The sequence below is a fragment of the Balearica regulorum genome, chromosome 1 (assembly GCF_011004875.1).
Source record: "Balearica regulorum gibbericeps isolate bBalReg1 chromosome 1, bBalReg1.pri, whole genome shotgun sequence".
NCBI classification, from domain to species: Eukaryota; Metazoa; Chordata; class Aves; order Gruiformes; family Gruidae; genus Balearica; species Balearica regulorum.
Genome location: NC_046184.1, coordinates 142,969,604 through 142,994,236, shown reverse-complemented (window position 1 = coordinate 142,994,236; position 24,633 = coordinate 142,969,604). Strand labels below are relative to the sequence as shown.

Sequence of the window (24,633 nt, the reverse complement as noted above, 5' to 3'; positions counted from 1 at the left end):
GGTACGTGTCATGGTATCCAAAATACAGGAAAGAACAGGAAAGATGTGCTGGGGGCTAAACCAAATCTGCTGGCAGGAGTCCAGCACATCCATAGTGGAAGTCTCTGAATTATTGCCAGTCTCCCAGTTAAAAGCTGAGAGATGGGCAGAGTACTAGATGTCAAATCCTAAGCTGCCCTGAGCAAGCTGAAGTCTGCTCTCATGACATCCAACGTATATAGCATGCTATTTGCCTGCCTTCTTTCTCTCAGGATCTTGAAGTCCACCACATCATGATCCTTGCAGTCAAGACTGTCAATGACTGTCATATCCATGACCAGTTCTTCTTTGATGAGTTGCAGATCTGGCCGAGTACCTCCTGCAGTCATCTTGTCCAGCATCTATATCAAAATATTGTTCCTGGTGATCTCTATAATTCTCCTGGCTTGCTTGTATCCTGCCATTTTGCCCTTCCAGCAGGTCTCAGGATAGTTAAAGTCATCTCAGGTGGTTGAAATCCTCTCACGGTAGATAAAGTTCTCTCAGGGTGGTAAAATTCCAATAGACCAGATTGCCTCCAAGAGGCCACCTTTGAAACCAATTTTTTCTATGATTCTGTGTTTCTAAATAAGCTTTCATTAACAATTTCTTTTGAATAACTTTTTAAAACAGAACCAAAGCAGGAGCCTTCTGTTTAAGTTATAACAGCCTACAGATAAGACCATCTGCATCAGAAGTAGCCAACTAAAACCAAAGTTACTTTAATCTAAGGGGAATTAAATAGATAAGGTCTACTGGATCCTCTCCATCCCGCTTCACTAACAGTTGACTATGTCCATTGGTGCACCCCTTACATCCCCACTGCTTTCACTACGAAAGCTGCTGAGACTGCAAAGCCATTCAGAAAACTTGTTCACTACCAGCACCCTGAAGAGAACACCAGAAATTCTATCCATGAAAGAGTGGAAGTGGGAGTAGGAGTGGGATTAAGATAACCCTTTCCCATCCCTGGGCAAAGACCCAATATAACAGTCACTGGGAAAAGATGGTCAGGCTATATAACCTTCTAACCAAGTGGCTCAGATGTTCACATAGATAGAAGTCCTTTATTCTGGTGTCCTATGGCTGTTCCTCTGTTCTGTGGAGAAAGACATTTGCTAAAAACTAGAAAGTTCTTGCCACAAGGACCAAAGAGAGGGTCTTATCTCCTGTTTGTATTTTTGAGGTCTACACAAAAGGTGTAACTCACTGGCATAGCAAAATGCTCAGGCAGTTCTTGTGAGCGCTCCTATTGTTGTTGGAGCAATAAATTATTCTTCAGGACTTTGGGATATTTAAGTAAGGTTGTTTTTAATCCTGTTCCTGCAATGACTCTAATTGTAGAGCCAAAAGTGTCTCTGCCTAGCTTTCTCTTCTCTTTTTCTCTTTCTCTTCTTCTTCTCATTTCTCTTCCAGCTCCTGGATCATAGTGAAGCCACTCAACACTAGTTTTCTGCCATCTAAAAGATAACAGACTGTAGTAGCATCATTAGCACCAGCTTTGTTTGGGGATTTTTTTTTTTTTTCCATTTTTTTTGCATTTTTTAAAGCCTCAGGTGAGGACTTGGCCTAAATATAGCCAAGCAAAGAAATCCCCTGGGTAGACCATTTCCTTTGTCTGTGGTAACACCACTGTTCTTGTGGGCTGTCTGGATTGTTCTGCTGCAGTATATTCCAGTTTAAATACAAAAAGTACCCCAAACCTCAAAACTCAGACTTCCTCATTGTGTTACAGACATGCATAATCTGAGAGAGCACCAGAGAGCACACTGCTCCTCTACTGCCTGATGTACAGGTTCAGGAGACCTTCAGAGTGTAGACATGGGCCTTTTCTTGGGGTACACAAGTAACCACACAGTTGAGAATTCAACTGGAGAAAGAGAACCCAGCACTGGACAGATGTGTTTGTCCTTGTCCACCCATTGCAAGATGCGTAATTGGTATGACTCAAAAGCTGAAAGTTTGCAGCACTTCCCAGGACTAGATTTAGGCACAGAAAAAACACACAGTTGCCCAGGGCAGTCAGCATCCCACTGTATCAACAGTAAACAGCGTGATGAAAGGGCAGATACAGACACTGCCCAGCAGTCCAGCCACAGCCATCAGTGGGCATAACCTTGTCCTGCTTCTGCCAAGAAACTCCATCTCCATAGGAGTGTGGAGCTACAGCCCCCTCAGAGCAACAGCTGCCCTTAAACACCATCCCTAAAGTGGTGCAGGAACAGTAAATGCAACTTTGGTGCAATTGATTCTAGCCTTTCTCCTCCCCAGCCCAATCTCTTGGCTGCATGGCTTACCTCAACTCCCTCCCTTCTCTGCTTCTGCAGTGTGAGGTGCCAGAGGGTGGGCAGAGCTCCTGGTTTGGATGTGTCTAGTGCGGGTGGGAGACTGCCTAATGCTCTGGGAACTTACCTGCTGGAGGAGGGAGACCAAAGGAGGTAAAAGGCTGGGGGAAAGGAGAGAGAAAAGCAGATACACAGAAACTCTGTCTTCCTTAATTTTCCGGAACCCCATTTGATTCTCCATGACATTTCCTGTGGCTCTAATTTTATTGCCTTGGGACTTCTCTCCCTCCCTTCTCCATGAAGTGTAGTCTGTTACTACCACAAAATCAATTACTTTTCTTCCAAAGATGAGGACATAATAAAGCATGAGTTTTTTCACTTTGTGATCAGAAGTCCTTTCTTCGACCTTTACAGCACAGTAAGTGTTAAAAAAACGCCTACACAGGTAAGTATGGAGTTTCTTTAATTTGGAGGTGCAGTAAAACTTCTAACAATGAACTACTTTTTCCTCTGAATGACTACCATGGGCCCAGACCTGAAGTCTAACCTTGCAGTTGCTTTGTCTGTTGACATCTTTAATGTGATAGGGATAGTGACAGTGATTCTTATCAAAAAGAGCATCTTCTATGACTAAATCTACTTTTTGGTAGAATATCCACCTATTCTTATTTGATCATCATTGCCACTCTATGCTTCAGAAAGGTCGTGTCACATTTTTATTCTCTCCTAGCATATGAGAAAGTGAGCTCCCAGGAACTGGTCTTTATAAAGCCACCATTGCCTTAGATCTTTCTTTCTGAAATCCCAAAAAACAGGACTGGCTCTGTTGATTCTTTCCAGATTACTGTTTGTAGGGATGACTGGAGTTGTTTAAAGTTCTGGATGCTCAAGGTGAGTTGTTCATTGCCTCAGTCAATATCAAGTTACTGGCAAACATGATCAAAAGCGTGAACACAACCATAGGGTGTCACTTAATACATTGCTTTTCAGTTCAGCCCTTGCTTCATGCTTCTGGTACTGCATACGAGAAGAAGTGGAGCTGGTTCAATTTTTATTTTTGTAAAAAACACTTTTGCAGTCAAAAAGTTGCTAATACAATGAGTAGAGTTGCTTTGCTGCACTTATTCCCTTTATACTGTATGAGTTGCGGGGAAGAAAGCAGGTCAGACATCCACTTTGGGGTGTTGGCTGGTCTCAGTGACAACTCAATATCATTCATGTTCACAAGCAATTTAAGAGAATGAACCTGGAAAATGACGACAGACTTAGACCTCATCAGTCATCAATCTCACACTCTAGCAGGAATTTATGAAGCAGAAATACTCCTGAGCCTAGGCATTTCTGAGTCTCCAGAAGGTAAGCCCTCTTTGTCCCCAAAGACAGTCAGCACTGCACTATCTTTGGCTTTCCTTTTTGGAAATAATTATATCTTAGTTATGTATGAATAGCTGATATATGAACTACTACTGATATGGTTCTATCACTCCATATGTCAATAAAGAAGCAGTAGGATAGGAATGACCTTGGGATTTTGATAAAGGTGAATCCTGGAGCATCCTGGAAGGGTGCTGGACAGCAGGTGACATTTTCCAAATGTAATAGGCAAGAAATGGGAGTGGTAAACAAGTACCTGGACAGTTCTCTGTCCTACAAGTTTTTAACTCCAGCAGAACAGATCTGCCTGTTTTTAAGAGGAAAATGTTGACATATCTTACTGTTTGAAAAATGTATTTTCTAGTGGTACTTCAATTTCAACCTGTGAAGAAATGAAATTACTTTACATGGATTATATACCTCCCTATTATGTAAATTATATCTTTTTCTGTGCAGCAAAGCCTTTCAGGGTATAAGAGAGTTTTTGATGTTTTATAATGTTTATAATAAGCCTCTCCTTTAGAAAATCACAGCTGTGACCTGAGAAGATAACAAATGCTCAGCATTGGAGTGGCTTTTTATACTTGGATGCTTACTACTTGCAATTTTTTGTCTGTTTTTGCAGTGCTTTGTGGTTTGGTTTTTTTGACACTGGGAGAAATGGACCGAGAACAAACCCAGATCACAACTTTTGATTGCGATATATCTTATTTGAAGACTTCATATCCAAGATTTGAAATCCTGTTTTTCCACAGGCTTAAGGAACTTCTTTAGTTTGCATTGTCATTTCCCTAAGTACCCCATAAATCATTCCTGCCCAGCCTCCCGGAGCTTCCCCAATCCTGCCCAGGGCCCTGGACCCCATCTCAACCCCCTAGGGCCGTCAGCCCCTGCCCCAGCTCCCCACAGCCAGGCCCTGCCTGGCCATGGGCCCGCATCCCAGCCTCAGCCTGTCCCCGTCCCCATGGAGGTGCCCAATGCTGGGGCTGCCCCGCTGCCCCTGGCTGCCCTGTGCCTGGCTGGGTCTGGGACAGGCCCTGGCTGCCAGCCCTGCCATGGGGAGCCCACGCAGCCCACAGGCCCAGAGATTGTTTGTATTGAGAGATGCTTTGTACTACTCAGTATTATTTAGAACTAGAGAGAAATATGTGTAAAGGAAAAGATTTGTTTGCACTCGCCAGATTCCCAAGCACCAGTGGACTCTGGTCAGAAAGGAAAATTTAAACCACTAACTGCTTGTTCATGTTCTATGAAATCATGAGTTGTGCAATTACCATGCATTTGGTAAGACTCAGGAGGGAAGCGATGAATATCGTATCTTGCAACACTTCCGATGGTATGACAGTTCCCCAAAAGACAAGCAGCAAGGGAGACAGCCCTATTTATAGCTATACAACCAATTCAAATACAAGTTTTTTCCATCTTTTCTGAACCTGAAGACAATGATAGAAAGATAAACGAGATGATAAAGACATTTTGAAATAGAAGGTAGGTCCAACTTTGTCTTTCTGACTACTTTGTTTGCTGACGTATTCACTGAGACTCTAGGAAGTCCAGGGCTGGAGGGGTGACATCCCAGGCAAAATCTAAAAAGCCGTCAGAGGAATACACGGAGCTAAGTTGAATGAAGTTTTTTTGCAAATAAAGTACCTACTGCATGCTAAGAAAAGTCCTAGCAACAATTTTTATTTTCTTACTGGGTTTCGTACTGAATTTGTAGAAGTTAGACGCTGCTCCTAGATCCACTTTATGCATATACTCAAAAACATCCTTGAAAGTACACGAACAGATGTTCTCACCAAACTTACCATATTCACCATTGGGTAACTCAAGCTCATTGATATTGCTGTAACCCATTTAGATATTTTCTGTTTGCAGCTGTTTACCCACCTGTTTGATGTCTGTTCATCCTAACCTTTGTATATAGCAGATAGATAGATAAATAATCTTTAGACTTTACGATAGCCAGTCATTAAATGTATGTATGTAATTTTTATACAGTGCTCCTGAGATCACCAGCGTCACAAATCATCACAAAAATTGTTTTGTTACAGAAAAGGACAACTTCTTTAACTTCTTTAATTTGAACATTTCTCTGACTGCTTGAGAAATCTATCTAATCTTTCCTCCCACCGGAACTGGGAGACGGTCAGATGGTGTAGAAGCAGGCATAATGAGCAGGTCCGACTAAACAAATTCAGAGGAGAGTGGTTCACGCTGGCATCTTTCATCTTGAGCAAGTTTCACTGTTCTCTGTCTCCGAGGCGGAAGAGATGGTTGCTCCTCTTGCACTCATCTTAATGATCCAGTGGATGCTTCTGAACACCCAGTTGTGTGCCGGCTGGCACTGGACAGACTGTGAGTAAAGCACTTCCATGGGGCAATCCTCTGAGGTGGACTGTAAAATGCTTCTCATTATGGGTAGCTGTGCTTAAGTTGCCTTCTGTCTTAGATGTGCTAGGTAGTAAACTCTGCACCTAAAAATCTGAGAATCAGTCCTGCACCTTACTGATCCTACTATGTGATACTTGCAGCGGAGATGCCAGACTGACGTATTAGAAATTTGATGCTGAATCAGTGGAAAAATGGAACTGAGTTGGATGAGCAGCATGAATTTCACTGAGAACCGGTGTTCAGTGACTGCAGGAGATTTTACCGTGACTATAATGGTAAAATTGCTATGTAAAGTTTTGACGGAGATAAGTCATTACACTTTCTTTTTTTCTTTCATATTCTTAAGTAATTGAAAAAAGTGTCCTTGTTATGTACAAGATGATAGTCTCTTTCAGCAGTCCTTTCTAGTTTGTGTTGAGACTTATCTTGGTACTGAGGCATACCTGTGCTCTCTGGCCATTCTTGTGAAATTCTTGCCTTCAGAGGACTCTTGTGGAATCAGGGCCTTGATGGGACTGAAGTGTAAGATTGTTTCTTTTCTTGGTTTCAGAGGAACTTTGATGAGAGGCATCTCATGCTGTGGAGATGAGAATTTTTAAGTACAAAGGACAGACTGAATTAGCTACATGCATCCTTACTGACTGACTTAAAACCAAGACATAAGCATTCAGGGATATTGGAAATGTGGTGATGTGATTGATCAGGGCTGACTGGTGTGACACAGAAGCCTGTGAAGACACAATATTTCTGGAGTGGCTCCTGAGGGCCAAGCAGGTTCATACAATCATAGAATGGTTTAGGTTGGAAGGGAACTTTTAAAGATCATCTAGTTCCACCCCTCTGCCATGGTCAGGGACACCCTCCACTAGACCAGGTTGCCCAAAGCCCCATCCAACCCGGCCTTGAACACTTCCAGGGAGGGGGCATCCACAGCTTCTCTAGGCTACCTGTTCCAGTGCCTCACCACTGTCATAGTGAGGAATTTCTTCCTTGTATGTAATCTAAATCTACCCTCCTTCAGCTTAAACCCATTGTCCCTTGTCCTATCACTACATGCCCTTGTAAACAGTCCCTCTCCAGCTTTATTGTAGGCTCCTTTAGGTACTGGAAGGCTGCAGTAAGGTCTCCCTGGAGCCTTCTCTTCTGCAGGCTGAACAACCCCAGAGAGGTGCTCCAGCCCTCTGATCATCTTCGTGGCCCTCCTCTGGACCCACTCCGACAGCTCCATGTCTGTCTTGTGCTGAGGACTCCAGACCTGAACGCAGTACTCCAGGTGGCATCTCATGAGAGTGGAGTAGAGGCAGAGAATCTTCTCCCTTGACTTGCTGGCCATGCTTCTTTTTATGCAGCCCAGGACATGGTTGGCTTTCTGGGCTGCGAGTGCACATTGCCAGCTCATGTCCAATTTTTCACCTACCAGTATCCTTAAGTCCTTCTCTGCAGGGCTGCTTTCAATCAATTCATTCCTCAGTTTGTATCGATATTGGGGATTGCCCTGACCCATGTGCAGGACCTTGCACTTGGCCTTGTTGAACTTCATGAGGTTCACATGGGCCCACTCCTCAAGCCTGTCATGGTCTCTCTGGATGGCATCCTTTCCTTCTAGCAAATCAGCTGCCCCACTCAGCTTGGTGTCATCCACAAACTTATTGAGTGTGCACTCAATCCCACTTTCTATGTCATTAATGAAGATATGGAATTGTATTTGTCCCAGTATGGAGCCTTGAGCGACACCACTTATTACTGGTTCCACTTGGACATTGAACCATTGCCTACTGTAAGCTGTTGGATGCACCCATCCAGCCAATTCCTTATCATCTAACAGTCCATCCATCAAACCCATATGCCTCCATTTTAGAGGCAAAAATGTTGTGGGGGACCATGCCAAAGGTCTTACAGAAATCCTGGTAGATGACATCTGTTTTTCTTCCCTTATCAACTGATGCAGTCACTCCACTGTAGAGGAGTATTAGATTACTCAGGCACAAAATGCCCTTGGTGACGGCATGTTGGCTGTCTTCTGTATGCTCCCACATTACTTTCCAGGGTGATTTGTTGCATGACTTTACCAGGCAAGGAGGTGAGGCTGACTGGTCAGTAATTCCCAGGATCCTCCTTACGACCCTTTTACTTTTCTACAGTCACTGTAGACTTTGCCTGACTGCTATAGCTTTTTAAATATGATGGTGAGTGGCCTGGCAACTACATCAGCCAATTCCCTCAGGACCCTAGGATGCAACTCATTGGGACCCATGGACTTAGGTATGCTCAGGTTCCTCAGGTGGTCTCAAACCTGATCCTCTCTTATCATGGGAGGGACTTCATTCCTCCAGTCCCTGCTTTGAGATTCAGGGACTTGAGAGATGTGGGAAGAGTGATTACAAGTGAACACTGAGGCAAAAATTTGCTGAGTGCCTCAGCCTTCTCCTGTCTTATTTATCAGGGGCAGTACACTTTCTTTAATGTTTCTTTTCTGATCAACGTACCTGTAGAAGCCCTTATTATTATTTTTTACTCTCCTTGCCAAATTCAGGTCCAGATCAGATCCAAACTTAGCTGCAGATCCAAATTTTTTGTAGCAGATAGAAGATCTAGAACTCAGATCTTGTGTAAAATGGATTACTTGAGAAGTGTCATGACATTATGAAAAGACAACTTCTGCTTCTGATTTAGTCTGTTTTCAGTGGTTATGCAGAGAAGACAGCAAGCTAAGCATTTCCTATTTTGCAGCTACTAGGTTTGTTAAGCAAAATAGTTTTCTCTTTCTCTGGCCTCTACAGGCTGCACAGATAATTCAAAGCAAGTCATGAAGTTGTTCTCTCGGGATTGTTCTTTTACCTGTACATGTATTATTCCTGTCTTAGTTAAGTTCACAGATTCACAGATTTACAGATTCACAGATTTACAGATTCACAGATTGGTTGGGGTTGGAAGGGACCTCTAGAGATCATCTAGTCCAACCCCCTTGCTAGAGCAGGAACATCTAGAGTAGGCTGCACAGGATTGCATCCAGGCAGGTTTTGAATATCTCCAGAGGAGTTCTCTTCCTCTAGAGCCCAAAGCTGTCTCCATCCATTTGGCCAACATTCCTTGTGCATCTGATTGGGTAAGTAATCTCCAAAATAACTTTGTTTCAGGAACAGGAACTGTAACAGGAAGGTATTGTTTTTCACAGTTTGTTTTGCATGAATGGAGAGGGAGCGTTTTACGCTACATTACTGTGTCAAGCAAGATGTATGCCACATCTATAGTAAACATTAATGTTTCTATAGGCAGTTTCTAGAAAATTCTGACATTTGGACACTCCTCTGATACTCCATGAAGTTATATCACCTGTATCAGTAATCACAAATTTGAGTAGATTCATGTCCCCCTCATTTCAACAAAGCATGGAAATTATAGTCCTCTAAGCTCTGACAGGAGCTGCTAGAGAGGTATAGACCCTGCCTGAAGGCGGTGTATCCCATGCATTTTATATGCCGCTGCCTGTGTCTTCCTTCACCCCTGCATAGACAAGGCACCTATATGACTTGCCCAAATTAGGTGCTAGTTTTTAGAAAACTGTTAGTGGAGATGAATCTCAAGCCAGCTCCTTGCACAGGCAATCATTTGTGGGGTATCTTCCTTTGTTTGTCAAAGGAGTGTAAAGCAAAATACAGCCATCTGTTGATTCTTATGAAAACACATATGTTCTATTTTGAGGCGGTTCAACTGATTTGGTGGACTGTTGTGGATATGGGTAGAAGGAGGGGAGGAACTGCTATTCATAACACCACCATGAGCTTTTCTGGAGGGAAGCACTGAACTCCTCACCTTGCACTGGCAAAGGTTCATTACCCAAAACTTCTGGGAAGAGAGTTCTCGAGCCTGGGAAAACATCAGTACCTACTTCACTATTGTAGTGGTCCCACTGCTACAAATCAAGCACAAGCTTAAGCCCTTTCTACAGGGAGTAGCACTGTGTAAACCAATAGATGAAAAACTAAAGAGTAAACCTGCTGCATGACATTTTTCAGGCAGGGAATATGAAGTGCATGTTTGGAAATACAGCACCTCCTCTGCACTCTGGGGCAAGCTTTTCTGTTACAGGAGTGAACATGAATGGCACATACTCAGGCGTATGCAGATGTAGTCCTCAAGGTAATACGTTAGACTTTGGGAAATGGTATGCCTACTTCCAATGGCCTGAGGTAAAAGCAAAACTGAAACCCTTCATTCCTTAATTCATTTGTTTCCTGCAGGTTGCACAGGTTCACAGCCTTATGACATTTTAGTGAAAAGGAATTTCCCACAACTAGCTCAGCAATTTTTCAGTCCTCAGTTGCCACCTTGCTTGGTGTCATGTTTTTAATTGCCACTTCTCTTTTAATTGCGCTAATATTTTATTGACTGCATTTGAATGTCTTTAAAATGTTATTAAAAATCCAAATGAAACAGATTTGTGGCTGTAGTTTTGGAATTCTTCCTTGAGAAATCTCTGACACCTTGTCACGGATTGTCACAGCATAACTCATGGTGTAATGTCCAACACTTTTCAGTGTCCCATCCACAATAATGAAAGGTCTGACAGAATTTACTCCTCTTTATATGAGAGAGATAATATATGTGTTAAAAGAATAAGATACCAGAGCTGTTCATTTAAGCAACATGGAGTTGGCATATACAAAACCGCATTACTTCCTGCCTCAAAATGTTTGCTGATTCCATATAAAAGGATGGATAATTCTTCCTTTTAAAATGTATGTTTAGTCTCCTTACTGGGTTTTGTAGGGGGCGGGGGTTAAGGAGTAAATTGATATGTTTGTGATAAGGACAAGATTCCTCATGTTAATCCCAGGTGGAAGAAGGTATCACTGCAGAGCACAAACACCTCACAAGTTTGCACCAACACCTCCCTACAGTCTTGAAAAACTTCACAGCTCTGCATTTGGGTTTCTCTCCCTTTTTAGAGTCCATAGGGAAGCTCCTCATGCTCTTCAGTCATTTGGCAGGGCACTGAAGAATATCCTTCAAATAAAAATGCTATAGCAGGGTTCTGAAGGATGACAGGCAAATGTTTCTGTTTGTGGCATTGTGGCACCAGTGATTCCTTTCAAATAGGAACAATTTGAAGGACACAGGTAGCCTGTTTAGGTGTCACCCTGTACTACAGCAGTGTAGGCTCCCCTGAGACTTATTCTATCAGATGCAGCTATAATATCTTTAGGGGGTTTATCCATGACAAATTCTTCTTTGAATTTGTCAGTGCAAGCATGTTCCACTGTGACTACCTAAAATGAAGCAAGTCATTCCTAACCCAACCAATAACAGCTGCAGTTGCAGGTGTCTAACATATCTGGGCGTGTGCTAAGATCCTCCAGCTTGGAGCAATCACATGGTTTTTCCTCATCATGGGCATTCCTGTGTTTGCAGGCATGAATGGGTCGGCCGTTGAAAACTTCTCCTGTGTGATTTATAACGTTTCCTTCATGAACTGCACTTGGCAAGCGGGCAGGGATGCTCCAGGAGATACCCAATATTTTCTCTACTGGCAGAACTCGAAGTAAGTAGGTCTGCTTGAGTCTAGGGAAGTCTGAATTCTCATTTGACACATCACACTGCCCACATTTAACTAAAATACCTTGCTATGTACAGATATGCTGACGAGATGGAATGTGAGCTTTACATTAAAGATGAAAATGGCAGGAACACGGGATGTAGATTCCAAAATGTGAAGATAGAGACTGAAAAAGCTTACTTCCTGGTGAATGGGTCTAGCAAAGTCTCCCTGATCCAGTTCTATGATGAGTACATTGAACTGTATAAAATTGGTAAGTAAAGAATTTCTTTCTGCTTTATTTTCATTATTGCATGAGGGTAGTGGAGCATTTATCCCTGAGAAGGAACCAAGTACACTGTCTCACCTAGAGTCAAAAGTAAGAGACTATGGTCTCTTCAAGAAAACCTATTCCCCCAGCAAAAGAGCACTGAGGAAAATTAAGCAAGAAAGCTCCACAGCTGCAGCCTACCTCAGATTCTTTAGCAAGCTACCCTTATTGGTTTTAGGTCTTTCTCGATCAAGGTCCACAGGGCTTAAGAGACTGTTCTTCCCCCTGCTGTCCTTGCAATGATGGCCAAAGACCTTCCAACAGAGGAGACTTTTCAGGAGACAGGTTGATGATCTGCTATGTCAGGTGGCTGAGTTGCAGGAAACAGTAAAAAGGCTGCACAGTATTAGGGAGGTCAAGACAGAGACGGATAGGTGGTTTCATAACCAAGTATCTGTAGTGGACACCACAGAGAATGAGGCACCTTGGACCTTGGTGACCCACAAAAGTAGGGCTCCGCTTCAGTCTTCACCCTCCAGCTTCACAACCAAAACCAGATATGAATCCTTAACAGCTGTCGACACCCATGAGCAAGATGTGCAATGAGAAATTGTACCAGCAGCAAAAAGTGGATACTGTAAAAAGAAACGACAAGTGTTTCTAGTGGGAGATTCTCTGTTAAGGCGCACTGAGATGCCCATCTGCCAACCTGACAGGGAGTCATGAGAGGTATGCTGCCTTCTGGGAGCCAAGATGAGAGATGTTGCCGAGAGCGTGCCACAACTTGTCAAGAGCACAGACTACTATCCACTGCTACTCTTTCATGTGGGCATGAATGACACTGCAAGCTGAAACCTGGGTAGAACCAAGGAAGACTATAAAGCCCTGGGGGTGCAAGTGAAAAACATTGGTGTCCAAGTTATCTTTTCCTCCATTCTACCAGCTGGAGGGAAGGGGATAGCCAGAAATAGATGTATAACATATATCAACTCCTGGCTATGTAGCTGGTGCCATCACGAGGGTTTTGGCTTTAATGACAATGGGAAATTCTTAGACTATAAACTGTTATGAGAGAAGGATGGGATCCACCTGTCTAGAAGAGGCAAGGGAATCTTCAGCAGCAGGCTGGCCAACATGGTGAAGCAGGCTTTAAACTAAAGGATTCAGGAGGTGGGGTCCAAAATGGCAAAGCCCATGCCATTGCATACAACTGGGGAATAAGCCAGGCTAACGAGAGCAGCAACAAATGTCCTGTAACTGCCTCCCAAGATAAGAACCAGAAAGCCAACCACCTCAAAGCTGTGTGTGGCTATGGCGGACCCTCTTGCACCCCTCCAGCGAAACCTCCACACTCGATTACCTCTCTAAAATGCCTGTACACCAATGCACGCAGCATGGGGAATAAACAGGAGGAAATAGATATCTGTGTGCAGTCGCAGGGCCATGATCTCATTACAATTACAGAGACATGGTGGGATAGCTCGCATGACTGGAATGCTGTCATGGATGGTTACACACTTTTTAGGAAAGACAGGCCAACTAGGTGAGGTGGTGGAGTTGCTCTTTATGTAAGAAAGCAGCTGGAATGTATTGAGCTCGGTCTAGGGGAGGATGAGGAAAGAGTCGAGAGCTTATGGGTAAGGATTAAGGGGCAGGCTAATATGGGTGACATTGTTGTGGGTGTTTACTACAGGCCACCTGATCAGGAAGAGGAAGTGGAATTCAAGATCCTCAGGGCAGCGAGGTGGGCACACAGCAAGCTCACTACCCTGGACTTCAGGAGAGCAGACTTTTGCCTCTTCAGGGGTCTGCTTGGTAGAATACCATGGGACAAAGCCCTGGAAGGAAGAGGGGCCCAAGACAGCTGGCTGATATTCAAGGGTCACCTCCTCCAAGCTCAGGAGCGATGCATCCCAACAAAGAGGAAGTCAAGCAAAAACACCGAGAGGGCCCCGTGGATGAACAAGGAGCTCCTGGGCAAAGTCAAACAAAAAAAGGAAGCCTACAGAGGGTGGAAGCAAGGGCAGGTAGCCTGGGAAGAATACAGAGAAACTGTCCGAGCAGCCAGGGATCAGGTTAGGAAGGCCAAAGCCCTGACAGAAATTAATCTGGCCGGGGATGTTAAGGACAACAAGAAAAGCTTCTATAGGTATGTCAATGATAAAAGGAGGACGAGGGAAAATGTGGGTCCCCTTCCGGAATGAAACGGGTGACCTGGTTACCCAGGACATGGAGAAGGCTGAGGTACTCAATGACTTCTTTGCCTCAGTCTTCACTGGCAAATGCTTGAGCCACACTGCCCAGGTCATAGAAGGCAGGGACTGGGAGAATGCAGAACCGCCCACTGTAGGAGAAGATCACATTTGAGAATGTCTAAGGAACCTGAAGGTGCACAAGTCCATGGGACCTGATGAGATGCATCTGTGGGTCTTGAGGGAACTGGCGGATGAAGTGGCCAGGCCAATCTCCATCATATTTGAGAAGTCCTGGCAGTCCGGTGAAGTCCCCACCGACTGGAAAAGGGGGAACATATAACCCCTATTTTTAAGAAGGGAAAAAAGGAAGACCTTGGGAACTACAGGCCGGTCAGTCTCACCTCCATGCCTGGCAAGATTATGGAGCAGACCCTCCTGGAGACTATGCTCAGACACATGGAAAATAAGGAGGTGATTGGTGGCAGCCAACACGGCTTCACTAAGGGCAAATTGTGCCTGACAAACTTGGTGACCTTCTATGATAGGGTTACAGCGTTAGTGGACAAGGGAAGGGCAACTGATGTCATCTACCTGGATTTGTGCAAGGCATTTGACACTGTCCCGCACGACATCCTTGTCTCTAAATTGGAGAGACATGGATTCGATGGATGGACCACTCGGTGGATAAGGCATTGACTGGATGGTCGCACTCAAAGAGTTGTGATCAATGGCTGAATGTCCCAGTGGAGACCAGTGATGAGTGGCGTTCTTCAGGGGTCAGTACTGGGACCAGCACTGTTCAACATCTTTGTCAGCGACATGGACAGTGGGATCGAGTGCACCCTCAGCAAGTTTGCCAATGACACCAAGCTGTGTGGTGTGGTCGACACGCTGGAGGGAAGGGATGCCATCCAGAGGGACCTTGACAGGCTGGAGAGGTGGGCCCATGTGAACCACATGAAGTTCAACAAGGTCAAGTGCAAGGTCCTGCACATGGGTCGGCGCAATGCCAAGCACAGTTACAGGCTGGGCAAGGAATGGATTGAAATCAGCCCTGTGGAGACGGACTTGGGGGTATTGATTGATGAGAAGCTCAACATGAGCCAGCAGTGTGCACTTGCAGCCCAGAAAGCCAACTGTGTCCAGGGCTGCATCAAAAGAGGTGTGACCAGCAGGTCGAGGGAGGTGATCCTGCCCCTCTACTCTGCTCTCGTGAGACCCCACCTGGAGTACTGCATCCAGCTCTGGGGGCCCCAGTACAGGAGAGACATGGACCTCTTGGAGCGAGTCCAGAGGAGGGCCACGAAGCTGATCAGAGGGCTGGAGCACCTCTGCTATGAAGACAGGCTGAGAGAGTTGGGATTGTTCAGCCTGGAGAAGAGAAGGCTCTGGGGAGATCTAATTGTGGCTTTCCAGTTTCTGAAGGGGGCCTACAGGAAAGATGGTGAGGGACTGTTTATCAGGGAGTGTAGTGACAGGACAAGGGGTAATGGGTTTAAGCTGAAGGAAGGTCGATTTAGATTAGATGTTAGAAAGAAATTCATTACTGTTAGAGTGGTGAGGCACTGGAACAGGTTGCCCAGCGAGGTTGTGGAGGCCCCCTCCCTGGAAGTGTTCAAGGCCAGGTTGGATGGGGCTTTGGGCAACGTGGTCTAGTGGAGGGTGTCCCTGCCTATGGCAGGGGGGGTTGGAACTAGATGATCTTTGAGGTGCCTTCTAACCCAAACCATTCTATGATTCTATGATTCTATCCTGGGGTGCATTAAGACGACCATGGCCAGCAGGTCAAGGGAGGTTATCCTCCCCCTCTACTCTGCCCTGGTGAGGCCACATCTGGAGTTCTGTGTCCAGTTCTGGGCTCCCCAGTTCAAGAAAGACAGGGAACTACTGGAGAGAGTCCAGCAGAGGGCTACAAGGATGATGAGAGGACTGGAGCATCTCTCATATGAGGAAAGGCTGAGCGAGCTGGGTCTGTTTAGTCTGGAGAAGAGAAGAGTGAGAGGGGATCCTAATAATGCTTATAAATATCTAAAGGGTGGATGTCAAGAGGAAGGGGCCAGACTCTTTTCAGTGGTGCCCAGTGACAGGACAAGAGGCAATGGGCACAAACTGGAACACAGGAAGTTCCATCTGAACATGAGGAAAACTTCTTCACTGTGAGGGTTTCCGAGCCCTGGAACAGGCTGCCCAGAGAGGTTGTGGAGTCTCCTTTTCTGGAGATACTCAAAACCCGCCTGGATGTGATCCTGTGCAACCTGCTCCAGGTGATCCTGCTTTAGCAGGGGGGTTGGACTAGATGATCTCTAGAGGTGTCTTCCAACCCCTACCGTTGTGTGAATCTGTGAATCTGTGAGACATTTATCTGAGCACTGATTTCTCCTCATTGCCAGTGGGGATGGCGTAGATTGACACTATACCCTTGATTAAAGAAATTAATGTGAAAAATATACCAGGTTTTCATATGCTCTTTCACATGTGGTGCTCTACTTGGAATCATCCTGTGCAATTTTTTTTACTGTGGCAATGTCTTTTTGGCAGAGTCCCACTGTGTTTGGTATTGCCTCCAAAAGATGAACAAACAAGGTTTAATTCTGTAAGGAGAAGGTATTGAGCTGTAATATTACTCATGGCAGATGAACCAAGACTGTTCTTTGAGCAAACAGCCCATCACAAATAGGCTAGGCTTGTCTCTAAATATTGATGTAAAGTCTAGCTGAAACTCAGGTTTCCTCTATCAGCCTTTCATCACCCGTTCTGTCATGAGTGGCTGTCTTTTGCTGTTACAATAATCAAGTCCTTAGCAATAACCAAAATATAAAGGTCCTTATATTTTTGCTCACATTTATGAATTTAAGGGAGATATGTGAAAAAGTTGGCTAGATTCTTAAAACTGAAGTGTCATTCTTAAATTTGCATGGCTAATTTTTGGAAGGTGGGAATAAACTGCATAGTTCACAACACCAAGCAAGCAACACCTTCATGTTACAGAAGCATAACATGAGGAGGCTTGAAGAAAGAAATTACCTTTGGATTTCTTACATTAGGGTTAGCATCAGCTTGTTCTTCTGCAGTAAAATACATCCGTATAAAAAGAAGACAGGCCTCTACCTTATTCATCTAGAAAAGTAAATGGAAGGGAGTTGTATCTTTGTATGCTCCTAAGTCATGTTCCCTGGTTTAGTCCGTGTTTTTTCTGATCCTAGGAACAGGATTTAAAGAACTTTGGTCTTTCAATTATTTCTAACAGAGTTCCTGAGAAAAATAGATACAAATGAGTGTCTTTCTTCATAGAGGTGTTACTTGCAATTGCACTCTCTTTTATCAAAGCAAAAAGAGTTCAAGTGATTTTAAATTATTTGAATTCTTGGTTATATCATTTCAGAAAAGCTCATGCCTCCATCAAATATCACTGTCAACTGTGATGAAATTAAAAATGATTGCATAATTCAATGGCAACAACCACAAATAAGTCATTCTAACAAAGACAAGTGTTTTAAATATGAACTCAACATAAAGTATAAGGTAAGAGGAATTTCTTCACCTACATTTAACATTAATACATACGCTTGCATTTACCAGTACACATGGATAGAAAGAAAATCCATCTCTCCGTATGGTGCAGCCTTCCTCACACATAGCAACTTATTCCTTTGTGGTTGTGCTTTTCAGGCACCCTGTTATGCCATACTGCCCCATTTTTTTTCGCTGTTCCCCTGTGTGAGATATTGCTGGAGATAAACAGGTTGACTGTGACTGTGTTGGACTAAGAGGAGAAGCCTGGTTAATCGAGACTTGAACATGTCACAGCTCTGGCTGTGAAAAAACTCAGAAAAGGCACCTCTTTCACTAGACCTGTTGGAGCTGTCCTGGATTGGAGTCCTTCCCGTGGTGACTGCATCTCTGTGAAAGGGCAGAGCTCAGCTGTAAATACTGGACAGAGAAACGTGCATCCACTTAAGAAGTATGAGTTGATGGAGGTGAATGAAATTTATATATGTAGGAAATGTAAATAGCTTATCCAGATAACATATATAAGCAAACAACACACCTGTTGATCCAAGAGTTGAAGGTGTATAATGTTAAATAAAAGGAAAATAAATGTGAAAGAAAGCAGAAAGGCAGTGTGAACAAGCACAGGTTGCTGAGGGAATCATTGAAGCTACTGAAACTCTAATTCAGACCTTGTCTTTAGAAGTCTTTTTGCAGCAATAGGGCAGGAGGGAGATTGCTGTGTTCCGCTGCAGGAGTAGACCTAACTCTGTAACTGTGGCAGAATTGCGTCCTATGACCACAGGGTGGCAGATAGTGACTACAAAGGAAAAACCTGCCTGTATTACAACCAGATTTGGCCACTTCGTTGCTGATTGAAGGCATTTCCTAGATTTCTGTTATTTGAAACTTCTTAGTCTGGATCGGGCTTGCTATTTCATAGATGGGTTTTCTTGCAAGCCCAAATAACTGCTACAAAACTGCATTACTTCTCCAAATCCCTTGGCTGTTGTAGCAAATACAGTTTATAGAAAATTCTGTGTGACATTGGAACAAAAGTACATTGCAGTAAAGCAATACATACTTCTAAAAGTCTTTTAATATGCCTAATACTCGGTTTATAAAGAATATTCAATTCACACATAGTCTGAATAGCCTAGCATTTTTAAAATAATCATTAGCAGTTTTCAAATTACTAATTATGTCAAGGTCTAGCAATTACTGTATTGCAAAATTTATTGCTTTACCACTGCCAGGTATAAACTTGCATTGTTTTACTAATACACTATGAGAAACATATATTACAGTTAACCTTTAAACTTTATTTTCACAATTGGAAATTACTTGCATTGGGAGCAAATAAACAACAACAACAAAAAAAGGATAACACCGTGAGTAACATAATTTCAATCACATTTTTTCATGTCTGACACCAATAAACTGAATTTGCTGAGAATCTTGGATTCTTCTTCAGCAGTGTTTTAAGTTAAGGTTTTATAGATCAGGATATCTGGGAAACCTGAAAGCAAAACTTACCACTAAAAACTGAGCCAAAAAGGCACAAAATACCTCAGCCTTTCCCATGTACCTTGTCACTAGGTCAGTAGATTGGTGCCACCATCCCCTGCATGAGAGTTGTTTTTAACTGCCATACACGTTTTCTCCATTTTTTTTAAATGCAATGCCCTTTAATACATTTCATCCAAAATTTGCAAAAGACCAGCTGTCCTTCTGGAGTGAACTCCGCTTTCTGAAGTCTACCATGACCTCATTGTTTTCATTTCTCATATATGATTTTAGTATAAACACAAAAAAATGGAGACTATATTGTTGCACTTTCTCCTAGACTGATCCCTGTGCTTAAGCTAGCTTCTTTACAGATTCTAGAGGTGGTCCTGTACAACATCATGCCTTGCAAACTCATATTCAGGTGCCACATGAGTATGCACGCAGCTATTTGATAAAACAAGTTTGGATTAATTTTATTTTCTTTTAAAATGAAGTAATACTGAATGCAAAATAATTAAAAAATACATAACACTGGCAGGACAATGGAGATGATATAGTCTGCAGTCATTAGTTGTATGTGGTCACTACATTACATGGTAGTCATGGCTATTCAGAAGAGATGAGCAAATTTCATTCTATCAAAAATGCAGTTGGAGGGCAGCTGAAAATTTCTGTGAATCCATGTCAGTCCTAAATATTTTCATCTGAGGGAAAAGGAAACAATATTTACATAGTATTTACAATTAAATATAGTGACAATTATTGTAAAATATAAACACCAGGTGTAAATGAAAAAGTTTATATTTCACAGATTTTTATCTTTTTTTTTTTTTTTTTCCTGGTGTGCATAAAAATAAAGTTACAGTTTTCATTCAGGTCTGATTTGCTTGTGTTTCAGTTTAATCACCAATCTGAAATAAATTTTATTTCTCAACTCTGGTGGTAAGGAAAACAAATATTTTTCCATAGAAGAATTAATAATTATATAAACTTGGCATTGTAGATGAATTATATATTAGATACTAAATGTTAGATAAATTACTAGTTCTTCTGAAAAAACTATCAACTAGATAAGAAAGAGAAACACAGAAAAAGGAGAAAGTAGATAAAAGTAACTTATTATCTAAGCACAAAACAAGCAATCATGAATTATTTTTTTTCCTCAATTTACAGGACAATCCTGAGGGAAAAACCAAATATACTTCTGTACAAGTAAGTCTGCTTGTTCTACTAATCAGCCATGCATGTTAGTTTCATAGTCATTTGTGAAAAGTAAATAGTATGCAAATGCCTTTAAATCAGTATACGTTTAATGTGCTATGCTTTATGGGATCCTTATTTATAAAGTTCATGAATGTGTCAAACTGCTAAATCATCATGACATATGTCATTTATTATACATTGAAGGGCAGAACTTTACTACTATTCGGTAAGTATTTTGAAAAACCTTCCATTTTACATTATATTGTCCACTCTCCCCTCAAATATTTAGATCAGAATTTGAAGTTACACAGCAGAGAAAAGAGACACAGAGAAAACACCACCTAGGAATTTAATTTTGTTTATGAAAAACAAAGACCACAAAAGCCCTTTGGGATCCTTTGGGGTGGAGGCTGTCCTCCCAATACGCTGCACGTCCTTCTAATCACTGCAGTTGGCACATCCCACCTCTATCCTGAACATATCCGAAAGCATGCATGTGTTAGTAAATTGTAGTAATGCTAAGTATTGCAGCTTTCTACTTGTTTTACAGGTTTGGCTGGACAGTTATGCTTTTCCTGAAAAGTCATAATGCAAAGACTGAGGAAGGTGAGGTGCATGCAGACAGTTTATTCCTCAAATCACTCAATTCTAGCAGTATTGAAATGAGACAATTCAAGATATATTTTTCTGCCTCTGTCAATGCACCAAGGGAAATTATCGATAGATCACACTATATTGTAAGAAATTACAGGATATAGTTTAAAAGATGAAAAGCTTCTAAACATAAAAAGTTTACTGAGTGATAGGCTATTTTTAAGGAGATACACAGATTTGTACATATTATATACATAACAAACATGCGTATGTTTACTTCAGCAAGCAATGCTCTCCTAGCCTTGTAAAAGGTTCACTGGTAAATGCCACTTTACCAGTCATGCAACAAAGAAAAACAACACAGTTTTGCTTTGTTTTAAGGAAGGGGGGAATAGTCACACATTTCAAAGACACAATACAAGAAAGAAGTACCTCCTGAAAATGAGAACAGCTGGCAGTGCCTGCCTCGTGAGCCCAGCCTGGGGGCAGTGGAGCGCACCTGTAGAGTTTGGTAAGAACGAAAATCCATGCCGTGGGCTGTTCTTCCCTCAGTGATGTCCTAGCTACCTCACACATTGCTGTGCATCTGCAAACACACAGATATATAGAGGCTTGGCAAATATTTTGTTTCCCTCCACATTACTGAGAAGAGGAGGAAGAGAATTAATGCATCTCTTAACAGTCTGACACTGGAAATCAATACAAAAAGTTACACGTTTGCAACTGAAGTGCACACTTGCTTACTGCAGGGGGTGGACAAACAGGCTCAAAGTCAGTCCTTCCCATCAGATGTTACTGCTAAGGTGCTAAATTAAAAAGTTGACTTTTATACCAAGTGAAACCTTTTAGACTGACATTCACCAGTCAGTCACTGGAGTAGATGCTTGACACAGCTGTGCTTCTATTCCTCTTTGTTAACAATAATACTTTATGACTGTTTCTCTTTCAGGAAATGAAGAGATTATTTCTTCTTCAGTGTGGATTTTACTTGTGGCAGTAGTTGCAACCCTCTTAGTGGCAATTGTCACAATTTTGTTCTGCAAAAGGTAAACTTAATTTATGCATTTATTTTATTTTGTGTGTGTGTGTGAAACACCTGCAGTTCTTAAATAAGGTAGAAGTGTCTCTGTAGTATAGATTAAACTTTTTCACTGACACTGTAGTAGAAATCAATGCAAATTAGTGATCCTGAGGCAAGTACTGCAATGGTGATGCCCAAAGTCCCTCCCCAGCTGATCCACACAACTTTTTCCAGGGCAATTATATGCAATTACTTATATTAACAGTACAGCTACTCTGAATATTTGCAATGTAGACTGTCTATGCAGTAGGTTTTCTGATTTCTTGAACTGCTGGATTTATTGCAAACACACAGGTTTACTGTACTTACTGGTGAAGATTTTGCAATGTTCACTAGAATTGTCCTTGCAAACTGAATGTATCTGAAAGCACATAAGCTAACCAGCTTGCTTCTTGAAATAAACCATGTAAGTGAAACAGTGAAAAGGATATTCTGCTGTATCACACAAGTTGTATAGAAATATACAGTAATTCAGAGAAGATGCTGTTCTTCCGACTTGTTAATATTTTTACATCCACTTTTCACTGGTTGTAGTGACTTAAAGAGCAGGACAATTAGGAGTTCCTTTTCCTTTCAAAGAGGGAAAGAACTGCTAGTGAATCTTTAACCAAAAATGAAACTATTACCATCTAAATTCTTAGTTTTCCTGATATCTCATTCTGTGCTGAGATGATGTATATTTGTTATTTCTCTTCTATCCTGGAAGAGGAAGATAAGAGCTGGTTCAAGGGTGTAATGGTTTTGACACATGATGGTTACTTAATTTTTCTTTTCTATTCCATCCCTTTTGATCGCCAGGACTGGCTGTTGGAAAGCAGCATTTCCACAAATCCCAGAGCCAAAAAATGCATTTCATGAACTGCCTGATACAAATCCAGAGGTGTGTTCTCTTTTGATTTTATATTAAATGTATGAAATACATACAAAACTCTATTGCAGGTATTTTTAAATTATAAGGAAATTAATACAGAGAGTAACTCTTCTATTTGCCATATTTTGAGCAAATCAGCAGGCAAGTTTGTTCGGGGAAGTCAAATGCAGTGCTCTTCTAGACTCAGGGGGTTTCTCCCATTTAACAGGAAAAAGGGCTGATGCTCCCTTTGGTAGGTTCAGACAGCAGCAAGGGCTATGTGTTTTCCAACACAAGGCACACACACACATGCACAAACACACACACAGAGGACACTAATGCAGCCAGCCACAAAGACCTGCACGGGTGTCCGTGCTGGCACCACATCAACACCAACACCACAGACAGCCTGCTGCTCCTCTCTGGCAGAGCAGGGCTGAAGTTTGCCAGTGAGACGTGCGTGCACCCTCACCCTCTTCGTTCACAATAACCATAAATTCACAAGTTCCTCACATCTGATCTCTGCAACTGGACCCTGGCTCCCGCACCAGGTCACCAGCTCTCACCTTGGGTCTCCAGGTGCAGATCTCCTCCCACTCACCCACTACTCCAGCTTCAATGAAGTTTGCTAGCAAGTTACACACACAGGATAGAAAGCAAGGTGGCGCAGAAAACAATTCAAAATAGGATTTTGTAAGGTAACAGGACAAACTGTGATGGTCAGACACAGCATTTGACCAGATCAGCATATGAACCAGCAGCTCACTTGCACCCTTTTCTTGTCCAGCAGTTTCTCATGCTATGTCCAGTAGTTTCTCATGGTCTGTTCAATTAGCTAAACTTAAGGCCATTGTGTACTCATCTATTTTCACACCTTAGCAAAGTTAATTATTTTATATTAATTTCTGTGAGATGATTTGTGGTAATCTGTGTGGTGCATTGGAGAAAAGCACACCTTCTCCCTGTCCACTTCCAGACCAGCCAAAAATCATGTGTCAGCAATACAAAGTTGCTGAAATTTCACTATTATGTCCAACTCAGGAAATCTTACCAGCTAAGAAACAAAGAAGTAACATATTTCTATAAAATATGCAACAAAATTTTAAATACTCTCAGAATTGCATATAAGTAAGTAGAGGCTAACCTACCTTATGTATAAAACTAATGGAAGTTTGTATTTTTCTTTCAGCTGATGGAGAGCAAAATTCAGTCAATAACATCTGAAAATGAAGAGATAACATTAGTTGCTGATGTAGTGAAATAACCAAGAAAAACTAAGGAATTTGAAAATGCATTTCTTAGCTCAGGCAACTGTATATTCCTGTGGAAAGTCTGGAATAATACATAGGCTTTCTTCATTTTCTTCATTTTCTTGGCAAAAACCAGTAGTGCAGCCAAGAATGAATGATACCTCACATGTAGTTTTTTAAAATGCCATTGTATTTGCTTTTAATTTTGGCTAACTTTAACTGTTTGGGTACCTTGTCCTTACTGGATATTTTCCAATTTGTGAAAATGATTGAAATATTTCAGTCAAGAAGTTTTAATTTGTTTAAGGAAAAATAATGGGTTTGTCTCATATTAAAAAGAATAATAATTAATTTATTGAGACAAATAAAATTTAAAAAAAAATCTGGTGCCTGATTGCCGTTGTTCTCCTGTCAAGAACGGGCCTATTCATACTTGAAGTTTCCTCAGATCTCTTAAAGATGGGCAACTAGGAAATTGAGAATGGGATTGACAACTGGCTGACACATTGAGTGGTGGCCTGTAATCAACAGGAATCTGAAAGGACAGGAGTATGTCTAAAACCCTAACTAATCCTAGAGCTTAA

General features: G+C 42.2%; 1 protein-coding gene across 1 annotated transcript; it reads left to right on the top strand.

Annotated features, from left to right (window-relative positions):
- Positions 1 to 5,851: 5,851 nt before the first annotated feature.
- On the top strand, positions 5,852 to 24,339 carry LOC104634556 (granulocyte-macrophage colony-stimulating factor receptor subunit alpha). Its single transcript, XM_075736903.1, has 9 exons — positions 5,852 to 6,035; positions 11,484 to 11,613; positions 11,706 to 11,881; positions 17,456 to 17,595; positions 20,245 to 20,283; positions 21,250 to 21,379; positions 21,818 to 21,914; positions 22,748 to 22,829; positions 23,989 to 24,339. Exons 1-9 carry the CDS (start codon positions 5,951 to 5,953, stop codon positions 24,061 to 24,063), a joined length of 954 nt encoding a protein of 317 aa, XP_075593018.1. The 5' UTR covers positions 5,852 to 5,950; the 3' UTR covers positions 24,064 to 24,339.
- Positions 24,340 to 24,633: the final 294 nt, after the last annotated feature.